At 51.5% G+C, this 13,530-nt stretch overlaps 1 protein-coding gene across 10 annotated transcripts in view; it reads left to right on the top strand.

The window, feature by feature from the left end:
• TNIP1 (TNFAIP3 interacting protein 1) overlaps positions 1–13,391 on the top strand; it is a 57,514-nt gene extending 44,123 nt beyond the window's left edge. For 3 of the 10 annotated variants that reach the window (XM_055285594.2, XM_055285598.2, XM_055285592.2), the window contains 9 exons: positions 483–548; positions 776–907; positions 4,219–4,347; positions 6,549–6,680; positions 7,775–7,900; positions 8,413–8,478; positions 9,539–9,730; positions 10,955–11,051; positions 12,588–13,391. In XM_055285594.2, the coding sequence (XP_055141569.1) occupies positions 483–548; positions 776–907; positions 4,219–4,347; positions 6,549–6,680; positions 7,775–7,900; positions 8,413–8,478; positions 9,539–9,730; positions 10,955–11,051; positions 12,588–12,622 (975 nt within the window). In that variant the 3' untranslated portion in view covers positions 12,623–13,391. Of the gene's footprint in view, positions 1–482; positions 549–775; positions 908–4,218; positions 4,348–6,548; positions 6,681–7,774; positions 7,901–8,412; positions 8,479–9,538 lie in introns of all 10 variants that reach the window. The other 7 variants (XM_055285596.2, XM_063642681.1, XM_055285593.2 and 4 more) reach the window with 4 other exon arrangements.
• Positions 13,392–13,530: the final 139 nt, after the last annotated feature.

Below are 13,530 nucleotides of genomic sequence, written 5' to 3' on the forward strand. Positions count from 1 at the left end.
CGTTTACTTAACCTATCTTCTGTGCTTAGATTGGCCTCTGGATTTTTTTGTAATACAGATATTGCTGAGATGATTAGCCTTGTATATATATATTTGCACACTTGTGTAAGTGTTTCTATTGGTTAAATTCTTCAGAGTGGAATTATTGGGTTAAAGTTGATGAAAATGTGAAATTTCAATACATAATCCCAGACTGCCCTCCAAAGAGGTGTGTGTGTTCCATAATTATTCACCAAAATGATGTAGTTTCCATGTCTTAGTGTTAATCTTGCTTTCCTGGCAAGGTAAAATGCAGCAGTGGATGAAGGTGGATGGCTTTGAGCAACACTGAGTTTTTGAGAGGTGAGGGATGGAGACAGTGTCTGTAGCCACTATTCACACACACTGAGCGCACCTTGGGACGCTGGTATACATGGGGCAGGAGTTGGCTCTCCTTGTTCCTTCTCTGCTCATCTGCCACTAACTCCAGTCTCTCCCCACAGCTGCTGGAAGTGAACAAGCAGTGGGACCAGCATTTCCGGTCCATGAAGCAGCAGTATGAGCAGAAGGTAATGTGGGGTTCCTGGCCGCGCCCACAGGGCATGCCTGGTCTTCATCTCGCTGCCTCTTTAGCAGCTTTGAACCTTGGGGAGTGGCCACACTGAGCCCCAGTATGGCCACGAGGAGAAGTTGGGGGCAGTGTTGGAGGGCCCAGGGGCAGCCAGGCCCTGCCCACATCCTGGAAGTATTCTACATCCTTGCCTCACACACTCTTTCTCTCTGCCTCTGAACCCAGATCACTGAGCTGCGTCAGAAGCTGGCTGATTTGCAGAAGCAGGTGACTGACCTGGAGGCCGAGCGGGAGCAGAAGCAGCGTGACTTTGACCGCAAGCTCCTCCTGGCCAAGTCCAAGATTGAAATGGAGGAGGCAAGTGTGACTGCTGGTCCCTGCAGAGTCAGTTCCCCTCCACATTAGCAGAGAGTTCAGTGGAGCAAACAAGCCAGGGGCAGGAGTCAGGAGACCCGGGGGTCTAGTGCCGAAGAGCTAGGTGACCAAAATCACAGGCACGTTCCTTCCCTGCACTGCAGTTTCCCATCTGAAAATTGAGAAGGTTGCATTAACTACAGCTTTTCACATTTTCTTGTTTTTATTCAGAACTTTTTGTTCCATTAAAATTGTAGGGACTGGGGAACTGTACAGGGAAGCACACAGTATAAAAGATCCAAGCAGGCGGCCGGGCACGATGACTCACGCCTGTAATCCTAGCACTTGGAGAGGCCTAGGCAGTTGGATCACCTGAGGTCAGGAGTTCAAGATCAGCGTGGCCAACATGATGAAATCCCGTCTCTACTAAAAATACAAAACTTAGCCAGTTGTGGCAGCAGGCACCTGTAATCCCAGCTACTCAGGTAGCTGAGGCAGGAGAATTGCTTGAACCTGGGAGGCGGAGGTTGCAGTGAGTTGAGATTGCACCATCGCACTCCAGCCTGGGCAACAAGAGTGAAACTCTTTCTCAAAAAAAAAAAAAGATCCAAGCAGGCTTGCTGTATGGCATTTGGTGGGGTGGGATGCTGCTAAGTGTTCAGCATAGTGATGGTGATTTGTTGGGGAGGGGTACAACATGAGACAGAGCTTCATTTATCCATTCATCCAGGCATTTGTCTTCAGAGCCTGTCTCAGGCATTGTGCTTGGGCATAGAGTCCATAGGAACAGCTCAACCCTGCCCTCGCTGGGAAAGAGGTGCCAGACAACTAATTACAGAAGCAAATAAAGTAAAAGTGTGTTAAGTGTTGCAAAGAAGGCCGGGTTGGGTGGCTTGTGCCTGTGATCCTGGCACTTTGGGATGCCAAGGTGGGAGGATTGCTTGAGGCCAGGAGTTTGAGAGCAACCTCAGTGACATAGCCACACCTTGTCTCTACAAAAATTAAAAAATTAGCTGGGTGTGGTAGCATGCATCTGTAGACCTAGCTACTCAGGCTAAGGTGGGAGGATTGCTTGAGCCCAGGAGTTGGAAGGTTCAGTGAGCTGTGATCGTGCCACTGCACTCCAGACTGGACAACAGAGTGAAAGCCTGTTTCTTTAAAAGAAAAATGTATGGCTGGGCATGGTGGCTCATGCCTGTAATCCCAGCATTTTGGGAGGCCAAAGTGGGTGGATCACTTGAGATCAGGAGCTCAAGACCAGCCTGGCCAACATGGTGAAACCCTGTCTCTCATAAAAATACAAAAATTAACTGGGAGTGGTGGCGCATGTCTGCAGTCCCAGCTACTCGGGAGACTTAAGGCACGAGAATTGCTTGAGCCCGGGAGGTGGAGGTTGCAGTGAGCTGAGATTGCGTCACTGCACTCCAGCCTGGGCAACAGAATGAGACCCTGTCTCAAAAAAAAAAAAAAAAAAAAAAAGTACTACGAAGAAGAAGTTACAGAGATCAGAGAATGGGCATAAGTGGGACCAGATTCTTTCTTGGGGGGAAACAACAGGTCCCCTGAAGTAGTAGTATCTGCACAGTCATATGTATGACTGAGACCAGCCAAGGCCCATTAGGACCTTGGAGCAGCTTAAAGAGGAAAGGCCACTTGACTGCCAGACTCTTGGGAGATTTTATTTATGTCACCATGTATTCCCCTTCATGGGAACTGGGCATGGTCTTTTGCCTAGCTTAAAAATGGACATTTTCAACATGGATTGCCTTTCAGAGTTCCTCCCGTCAGCATGGGACACCAGGGGCCTTATTTGAGCAGTCAGCCTGCGTCTGTGACACCCCTTTACCTTGGAGGTGTGGTAGGGAGAACACTTCTGTCTTTCCTTATGAGTGCGCAATCATACCTGGTGACTTGCAGCCAGACGTCCTGGCTCTTTGGCCCCTCTCCCTCGCTCACAGCCATAGGTGAGACAAATCCCTGGAATCCGAGGGCTCTTCCCTCTCAGCTACAGGGAAGGTAGGATGTTTCATGACAAGGCGTGGCCCTGTAGATAAGTATGTATTCCAGTAAAGGCCATGCCCATCCGGGAGCCTCTTGTTGGGGAGTCCAGAATGATTCCCAGGGAGTTCTGCCCAAGCCTGCCCTCTGCAGTCCGTACTGACTAAAGGTCACACAGGGCTGGGTGAAAACTAACCCCTGCGACTGGTCTCCTAATCACATGCTGTGAATACACAGTTATGAAAGGTCCACACGCTACAAAGTGAAAGTTTCCCTGGACCACCTCCCACTGCCATGATCCCAGACCCTCCCTAGAGGGAACCACCGTTACCATTTTGGTGCATCTGTTTCCAGACCTTTCTCGCATATATGTACACATAGGAATATATAGTTTATTTGGGGATGTGCCTGGTCTTTCCACTGCACTGTGCTGCCATCCCCTAGTTTCAACACCTCCTTTGACATGGAAGGGGAGAGAGCAAGGGAATAGGAAACCTGGGTTCTAGCCCCAGCTCACTGTGTGGCCTTGGGTATGTCACTTCCCCTCTCTGGACATTTGTTTCCCATCATATTACAGGGCTGGGGCTTGATGCTGTCTAAAGGCCATCCCAGTCTTGGCTGTCTGTGGCGAAGCCCTGCTGGTTCCATAGAGGGTATGGAACCGCCCCCTGGAAGCCTTCCCTCGGCTGTGGTGATCTTTCTTTTAGCCCCACAGTATTTTGTTTCTTTCTGGAGGAGCACTCTCTGCCTTATGCCACAGTCCTCTCTGGGTGTGTCATCTCTCCTCTAGGCTCCAAGGCTGTACGAGCTGAAGTGTCTGTTAGGGATTACCGCTTTCTGTGGATCACGGAAAACCCCCATGTGAATCTGGTCAGAACTATGGCTTTTCTTTCTGGCAGATTACACACAGACAAAATTTTGCATTCAGTTTTGGGGCTCACAGCCCTCCTGAGGCCTCTGTGTGACTCATGTTAGGAACCCCATACCTGTGACAGGTAGGTAAGCTTAGACAAGAGAGGGCTGTGGCAGTGCCGGGGGTCTCAGCTGCTTAGTGGATGAGCTGGTGTTGGAATCCAGGGTCTTTTACTCAACTGAGCTACTGCTTTTTCTTTTTTTAATTATTATTTAAATTGACACATAATAATTGAGGGCAGGACCGGATGGACATTACTGCACCGACCCCAGGTGACTTGCATGTGAGCATTGTGGAGTGATGGCCAGGGGAGAATGTAAGGGCTGGGCCAGGCAGGACCGAGAATCCGAGGCCTCCTGGAGAGGCCATCCTAGCCAGCTTACCAACCCTGGGTTCCCTGCAGACCGACAAGGAGCAGCTGACAGCGGAGGCCAAGGAGCTGCGCCAAAAAGTCAAGTACCTGCAGGATCAGCTGAGCCCGCTCACCCGACAGCGTGAGTACCAGGAAAAGGAGATCCAGCGGCTCAACAAGGTGGGTGCCTTGGCCTGGGTCCCTTGGCCGGGCTCTCTTGAGTCCAGCTGCAATGCCCACCCCATCACTGGCACCCCCAACCATTCAGCTCAGGAAGGGTAACCCCCAGTCAGTGAGCTGGTATCCCGTTTCCTGCCTGCTCTGCCATTGCCTCCCACACTCGGAGTGACTCAGCCCTTGAATGAGCCTGTGTCACCCTTCCCTCTGGAGGTGCACTCTTCCCCTTACGCCTCACCTGCCCACCCTGATTGTCAGGGTTCGCTTTACCCTCACTTCCTCAGCAAAGCCTTCCCTGAATCTCATTCAGCTTGCCCTGGTCTATGCTCCTGAGGTACCAGCAACTTCTCTGACACTCCTCCTTATGGCTCGTCATCACTTATTTAATTGTCTTCCCATCTGGCGGTGGGAGGTGCACACCTTCACCAAGATGTATACCCTGGGCGCCTTGTACAGCGCCTGGCATCAAGGACGTGTTCAGCACACACTGATGGGAGTCGAGGAGCACGGGCTGAGGGGCCCGCCATTGTGCAGTGGGATCCAGGGAGACGGGGCCCCCAGGGTAGAGGCTGGGGAAACCAGAAACCCTCTGGTCTGAGCCAAGCGGAGTGGTCTAGTCCCAGCTTAGCCTCTCCAGCCTCTCCAGTTCAGTTTTGCCATCCAAGCCCTGGTGGGAACGGCTCTAGTTCTGCCTGCTTTCCAGCAGGGTTTCAAAGATAGAGGCTGACAGGAGGGGGCTTTGAAAGGAAACATTCTCTGAGGGCCTGGAGGAGTTAAGTTCATGGTTCAGCTTTTCGTTTCGTGCTAATTGTTTTTCCTTTCCCTCTGCCTCCTGACCCTGGTCACAGTGGACTCTGGCATGAGTTGAGCATTCCTAGGCCTGCTGAGGAAACCCTTTCTTTTTGGTTTTGGTGTTTTGTAAACACTGATTATGCCAAGTCTGGGGCCCTTGACCTGTTTCCAGAGAAAGAAAAGCGATCTGTCCTGAGCTGGGGGACTTGGGGCTCTAAATCCAGGCAGAGAATTGTCCATGCTGCTGATGATAAAGATGACCTTGGAGGTTTTCTTGGCAGAGCCAGGGACAGACACCGTGTGGATGAGTAATGCAGGGCATGTGGCCTTCTTTGCTCATGATCTAGGCATCTCCCTGTCACTGGACCTCACTCTTTTCATCTAAAAAGTGGGGTGGCGTAGGAAGATAAAGTGGAGCCATAACTTCCCCTCGGAGCATCCTGAATTTACTCTCGGTCCTGCAGTTTCTTTGTGTGTCTAGGGGAGCTGAGTAGACCAGGTGGTAAGCCCGAGTCCAAATTGGGCCACGTCTGTATCTCCCCACGGTCCAGGGAGGCCCACGGGCGATGCTGAGGCATGCGAGGGGAGGTCCTGCTGTCCTGGGGCCAAAGTCCAGGGTGCCCAGTCTTGAGACGTGTTCCAGAGTTCTGAGTAACATGTTAACAGAGTTAAAGGGGAAACACAGTTAACTGAAACCTTTAAGATGTGGGCACACTGTTTATATAATCTATTGTGAACATGATAGATTAAGAGTACTTTATTTTCAAAATGTTATTTGATGATATTTCAGCCCATTTTCAGTGTTAGAAAGGGAAAATATTAACTAAGCAGAAATTAAATCCAGTCTTCTCTATGTACATAAGTGTTGAGGATGGAAGGGGTGGTTTGGATGGGAATGGGTTGCTGAAGCTGAAGAATCTCAGGGCAGGGCAGTTGTTGGGGAGACTGAAGCTTCCCCCAGAGGACTTAAATCTTCCTTCTAGGTCTGGGTGCTAAGAATTGAGCCACATCTGTTCAGGGAAGGGGAGATTTCCCTTTCTGCATGACAACCCCAGTTTAGCCTGCTGGGTAAGAGCATGTGCTGGGCTTGAATCTGTGTTCTGCCACTTACTAGCTGTGTGACCTTGACCTTGGACAAGTCCCTTCAGGTCTCTGAGCCTCAGTTTTCACATCTGTCAAATGAGGATGATGATCATAGTCTTTTCTTCATGGCACTGTGCAGAAGATTCAATGAAATGATATATGTAGAATGCAAATAAATAGGGCAGCATTTATTAAATAGGACTGATGGTGGTGACTATTATTAGTATGATTATTATTAGGAAGGAGGTCCCTGAGGATGACCCCTCCAAAGGGCCCTGATTTCCAGGGGTTCCTGCTGATGGTCCCGTCTTCTCTTTTCCTGATTCCAGGCCCTGGAGGAAGCACTGAGCATCCAAACCCCACCATCATCTCCACCAACAGCATTTGGGAGCCCAGAAGGAGCAGGGGCCCTCCTAAGGAAACAGGAGCTGGTCACGCAGAATGAGTTGCTGAAACAGCAGGTGAGGCTTCCGGGAGGAAATCAGGTGGGAGGTGCTCAGTGGGAGCTGGAGCTTTCCTGAGGGCCCAGACGGCTTGGAATCACATGGAACCTGTAATTAGTAATCCACTTTCTGGCCATTGGCCAGGGCCCCCCTCTGGCTCTAGGTTTATCCTTTCCAGCACCATAACCCTAGCTTAAGTCGTTCCTCCACCACCTTTATGATTTAGCCATCTCTATGCCCCACACGTGCTATTATTTACCTAGTATTTAAAAAATAAATTCTAAGTAAATGAATTTAAAAGGGAGCTTTATATCACTGCTATAAATGGAAAAAAACCATTTATTATTTGTCACAAGTAGAAAGTAACTGTATGCAATAAACAATAAAAACAATGTTATTAAACTCTAGCCAGATACTCTTGCCAGATAAAGACTCTGAATTGGAGTTCTTTTCTCCTTTATTTAAAGGAGATTGGCAGGTACTAAAATGGTATTAAAGACCTACTAGCCCTGAGGGACACGGAAGGATTGGGTTGAACCGACACGAAAAGGTTATGGCTCTCCCGTTGTCTCTGTGCTATTGAATTTACTATGCTTTTGATCCTCCTAAACCACCTTGAACCTGGCCAGTGTCTCAGCTGATCTGCACTAAGGATGTGAAACTACAGGCTAAGAGACAGAGGCAGGCCCCACCCAACCCATCTCTGCCAGGGCACCCCGGAGCCCTAGCAGAGTTTGTAGGGTCTCTGCCCTCAGAACCAGCAGATCCGAACTCTGGTCTACACCACACTCTGGTTCTGAGATCACTGCCCCTGTGGGTCTCAGCGGAGTGAAAGGATTGCACTGGTTGATGGCTTTCAATCTTTTTTTAAAACCATATATCCTTTGTTCAAATACAGTTCTACCTTGAAGCCCAGAATGTAAGATAGAAGGACACAGAACTACTCTGTTTGAAGTCAGGGTGGGGGCTGGAGGTGTACCTGTCCCACTCCCCATGGCGACCCCCAGCTCTGCCATCTGTGACCCCAGCAGGAGACGTGGGAGTCTGGGCCTGAGGAGAAATCCCCACTCAGGACCATCCGCCTCCCTCTCTTCACCCTCCCTCCACACCAGGTGAAGATCTTCGAGGAGGACTTCCAGAGGGAGCGCAGTGATCGTGAGCGCATGAATGAGGAGAAGGAAGAGCTGAAGAAGCAAGTGGAGAAGCTACAGGCCCAGGTCACCCTGTCGAATGCTCAGGTGAGAGTGACTGGACCCAGGAAGGGCGACTGGCCTGTCCTCGTGGGGAGAGGGGGCATGGATTGGAGGGCCCTGGTGAGGCTGGATGTCAGGACACTCACTGCTTCTCTCCAGCTCTGCAATCATATTTGACCTCGGCAAGGCCCTTCCCCTCTCTGACTCTTTCTTTGTACAGTGACGAGGTTTACTCTAAGATACCTCTACCTCTGACTTTCCACAGTCAGTTCTGGGGCTTTATTCTCCCAGAGTGGAACTAAAAGATGTTAGCACAGAAGCAGCGAGGTTCACGTGAACCCTCTTGACCTGTGCACAGACTACTATGACAAGCAGGTGGCCTGAAGCAATAGCCTGGGCTGTGCTCGGCCCTCAGGGCCCTTTCCCAGGACTGGCCCACGCATGGTGGCCCAGAGGGAAGCATCAGCCGGTCAGTCCTCGTGGCTGGTTAGGCCCTGGATCCAGGCCTGGCCAGAAACCACCTGTGCTGACAGTCTTTTCTCCCTCCCTTCTCTCAGCTAAAAGCATTCAAAGATGAGGAGAAGGCAAGAGAAGCCCTCAGACAGCAGAAGAGGAAAGCAAAGGTGAGGAGGCTTGAGGGAGGTGGCAGCACTGACATCCTCTTACCTTCCTCAGGGAACTAGCCTGATGGACACACAGTGTGTGCTCGGGCGTGGGGACATCCTCTGCTAACTGATGAGTAATACAGGAAAAGCCTTAGAGCAGTATTGGTACAGAGGCAGTGCCCACAATGCATTAGCTGTCATCACTGTTGACATTCTGTGTCCGGGTAGCACCCTTCCGTGCCCATGTGACTAGCCTTCTTTGGCCATGTATGAGCCTTCCGTGCCCATGTACCCACCTTCCGTGCCCATGTGCCCAGCCTTCCGTGCCCATGTATCCAACTTTCTGTGCCCATGTTCCAGCCTTTCGTGCCCATGCCCAGCCTTCCGTGTCCATGTACCAGCCTTCCATGTCCATGTACCAGCCTTCCATGCCCATGTGCCCAGCCTTCCGTTTCCATGTATCAGCCTTCTGTACTCCTGTGCCCAGCCTTCTGTGTCCATTTACCCAGCCTTCCGTGCCCATGTGTGAGCCTTCCGTGCCCATGTGCCCAGCCTTCCGTGCCCATGTGCCCAGCCTTCCGTGCCCATGTGTGAGCCTTCCGTGCCCATGTGCCCAGCCTTCCGTGCCCATGTGCCCAGCCTTCCGTGCCCATGTGCCCAGCCTTCCGTGCCCATGTGCCCAGCCTTCCGTGCCCATGTACCAGCCTTCCGTGCCCATGTACCCAGCCTTCCGTGCCCATGTACCAGCCTTCCGTGCCCATGTACCAGCCTTCCGTGCCCATGTACTAGCCTTCCGTGCCCATGTACCAGCCTTCCGTGCCCATGTACCAGCCTTCTGTGCCCATGTCACAACCTTCCATGCATGTGTACCCAACCTTCCATGCCCATATATCCAGCCTTCTATGCCCATGTATCCAGATTTCTGTACCCATGTGGCAGCCTTTCATGACCACATACCAGCCTTTGGTACTCAGCCTGCTATCCTTCAGAGAGCTAACATTCTAATTAGAGGGTGATGAGATGGGTGTCCTGTGCAGCCTGTTGGCAGGCCAAAGCCAGACGTGAGCCTTTCTTGCAGGCCTCAGGAGAGCGCTACCACGTGGAGACCCACCCGGAACATCTCTGCGGGGCCTACCCCTACGCCTACCCGCCCATGCCAGCCATGGTGCCACACCATGGCTTCGAGGACTGGTCCCAGATCCGCTACCCCCCTCCTCCCATGGCCATGGAGCACCCGCCCCCACTCCCCAACTCGCGCCTCTTCCATCTGGTGAGTCTGTGCCCCTCCCTTGCTCCAGGGCACACACAGGCTGCCCCAGACACCTTCCAGAGAGGAAGGTTAAGTGAGGGGTTCAGAAACTGCGTTAAAGAAACTGAATTAAACAGCACCATGGTGGCAGGTGGGTGTCCAGGGCGTGGCTCTGGGCCGCTACCCAGGGGCAGGGATCTGGCCACAATCCCACAGGGCTGCCCCACAGCTGTTCAGGGTCACTGGTCTAGGATGGAGAAGGCTGAGTAAGAGTGCAGGGTGGGAAGGAGGACTCCCTCCAGGTCCCAGGCCATGGGTATCAGAGTTTGCGTTTGCTTTTTCTTATAACTTCTGCATGTAACTAGGTTCCAGAGCCTCACCATGTTTCTCTCTCTTTCCTTTCCTTTCCTCTCCCTTCCCCTCCCTTCCCCTCTGTTCCTCTCCCCTCCCCTCCTCTTCTCTCCTCTCTTTTTTTATTTTCTTTTCCCTTTTTTTTTTTGAAATGGAGTTTCACTCTTTTTTGCCCATGCTGGAGTGCAGTGATATGATCTCAGCTCATTGCAACCTCTGCCTCCCAGGTTCAAGCTATTCTCCTGCCTCAGCCTCCCGAGTAGCTGGGATTACAGGCATGCACCACCACGCCCGGTAATTTTTTGTATTTTTGGTAGAGACGGGGTTTCTCCATGTTGGCCAGGCTGGTCTTGAACTCCTGACCTCAGGTGATCCACCCGCCTCGGCCTCCCAAAGTGCTAGGATTACAGGTGTGAGCCACTGCGCCTGGCCTCTTTTCCCTTCTTATCATTCTTCCTCCAAAGATCTGCTGTCACTTGTCCCATTTGCCCCAGTCCTTCCTCTGCCACAGCCCCACCTTAGGCTTCCCAGCTCTCCCCGGGACCATTACAGAAACCTCCTGGCTGGCCTCTTTTTCAGCTTCTCCCATATGACCATTCTTGGTACACATCTTTAAACACCAGAGTATAGTATGGCACTGAAGAGATTGGCTCTGGATTTACAAAGACCTGGATTCAAATCCAAGCTTAGCCATTCTCCTTGCTGGATGACCTTCAGCAAGTTATCCCCTCTGAGCCTCAGATTCCTTACCTGTGAAATGGGAGTGCCAGCCTGGGTTGTTACAAAGATTCAATTATACTTGACTAATACAGATTTAGTATTGTTCTGGCACAGTAGGTGCTATTGTAATTTTTGGGTGTGGTTATTGATTATTAAGCACCAGTTTTGTCGCAGCCGGAATACACCTGGCGTCTACCCTGTGGAGGGGTTCGAAATCCAAATCAGAGCTCCCAAGTGATGGACCCTCCCACAGCCAGGCCTACAGAACCAGGTGAGCCCCTAATACTGAGTCTTGGTCCTCCCTGGGGGAGATAACGTCTCATCTGCCAGCATTGCCTGAGTTTGGGGGTGATGTTGTTACTTTCTGATCTTGGTGGAGGAGAGGCCCAGCTTTCCAAAACAGTGTTGAATGGAGAGTGATGGCAACCACAGAGTGAGGGGGGCTGAAACCATTCATTCTAGTGCATTATCTAATGCCAGGCATTGTGCTAGGTGCTATGGATGCCAAGAGAACAGAAGCAGATACAGTCCTTGCCCTTATACAGTGTAATGTCTAATGAGGGAGGCAGAAATGAATAAACAAACACCACACAAACAGGCTGCACTCAAGTGCCCTAAAGGAAGAAGAGCCGGTTTCTGTGGGAGCAGATAGCAGAGGAAGCCGACGTAGACCGGGGGCAGCATTTTAGTTGAGACTCTCAGAATGAGTGACACTAGCTAGGTGGAGAGGTAGGAGTGGAGGATGCTTTTGCAGAGAACATGACAAATGCAGAGGCCTTAGTGGGAGGAGGGGAAGTAGGGGAGCCGATTTGAGGATCGGAGGGAAGACCAGTGTGGCTGGAGCCAAGAACAAGGTAGGGAAAGAGAGGGGCAACTCAGGGTTCGGGATGTAGCCAGGTCCTGACCGTGCAGGCCTGCGGAGCGTGGTGGGAGGCCTGGGTCTTATCCTCAGCATAATGTGTAGTCACTGGACATTTTTAAAGCAGAGTGGCATGACCATATTTCTGTTTGAAAAGCTCCCCTGACCATGGTGTCCACTATGAAAGGCTGAAAAGCCTGGAGCTGTGTCCACTCGTGAAAAGATTGGGACCTTAGTGACTGCCGTTGCTCCCTGTAGAGCTCTCATGGGGCACCAGGCACCACCTCGCCTATGGGACTTCTGGGAACAGAATTATAACTAGTGGGTGGGAATGACAGGGAGGCCAAGTCCATCACAACATGAAGAGGAACTTTCTAAGGGACACAGTTGTGCAGAAATGGAGCCAGCTCTGGGAGGTAGCGAGTGTCCCTTTGCAGAAGGTGTGTGAGTAGAGGCCGTGGGACGGACACCTTGGAGGGGTTGTGGTTTGGAGGATTTGGTGATTGGAAGAAGGGATTGGGCTGCTCAGTCATTTTCTGTTTTTCCCCGAAGAGCCCTACAAGTTCAGTGGAGCCCCTTGGAGGCTGCTTTGATGAGTGGTAGAGATTGGTTTAATGGGAGGGGCTCCCTCCCCAGAACTGCTCCAGGATTTGAGATTGGGTTCAAATCCTAGCCCCACTACTTCCTGGACCTGGAACTATGAGCAAGTCATTTAAAACCTCTTAGTGTCCCAGTTCCCTCTTCTACAATAGGATAATAACCAGCCTTCCTCATAGGGCTGGGTGAAGATTGCATGACCAGCGTACCTAAGGTACTTAGCCCTGGCACTTGGTAGCACCCAGTAACCCTAGCTGTTATTTTCACTGTTCCTGTATTGCATTCCATAAGAGACTTTGAAACTCACTCTACCACATAATCATGAAGTCCTCAAAATTTTTGTTTATTTAGAGTCTCCAAAAAATGACCGTGAGGGGCCTCAGTGAGACCAGATTGTGTCATTTGGCTCCACCTTCATCTTGCAGAGCCAGCTGACCTCAGATTGCCGAAAAACTAGAAGCCACTTGCACGGTGTGGCCAGAGCCTCAGCTGGATGAGAGGTTGAGATGGGTGGCCAGCTTGTACACCAGTCCCTGAACTGAGCTGTTTACAGGACTGGGGAGGCTCCACCCAGAAGGCTTTCATTTGTACTCTGCTGGGAGTGACTGGGAAAAACTCACTTCCCTGCTGCTGAGTGGAGAGAGGCCTCATCCGGCTTTGACCTGCCATCCGTTGCAGAAGCCTCCAGGAGCAGCAATCCTAAGAGTGGGATGCAGCCAAGACTCCCTTCCTTCAAAACGTCCCGGAAGTGGTTTCAGGCCCTCTAGTTGCCATGACCAATTTGTGTGTGTGTTTAATTTGTGCTTCAAGCTCTGTAGCAGGACCTGCCCCACGCACACCCCTACCCCTCTGTGAGGAGCTGTGGGAAGTGTGGGTTTGTCTCCGGAACAGAAGAGAATGACGGATATTCTGGCTCTGGGGCCCTCTCCACCACCACTCACTGTAGCCTTGCTGAAGCCATCACAGATGGGAGAAGGCCATGCCAGCCACGTCCGCCGAGGGGCCCCAGCCTGAAGCTGCCAGGCCCTGAGGTTCACACCCTGGACCCCATAGCTGGAGGCCTGTGGTGCCAGACGCCCAGATTAGGGTGGCTGTCCATCCCTGGATAGCTATTTGCACGAATCATGGACATAAATCCAAGGTGAAGAAGATCAACATTCTGACTCATGTTCATTTATGCGCTAATGTTCCCCTATCAACCCCCTGCTTTCCTGGGTCCCTCCTTCCGTTCCCCTTTTCTTCCTTTCCCTGAGATGGTCACCATTACTCTTGAGTAATGGTGACGTATCAGGGC

Source organism: Symphalangus syndactylus, chromosome 7, assembly GCF_028878055.3.
Source record: "Symphalangus syndactylus isolate Jambi chromosome 7, NHGRI_mSymSyn1-v2.1_pri, whole genome shotgun sequence".
Lineage (NCBI taxonomy): Eukaryota > Metazoa > Chordata > Mammalia > Primates > Hylobatidae > Symphalangus > Symphalangus syndactylus.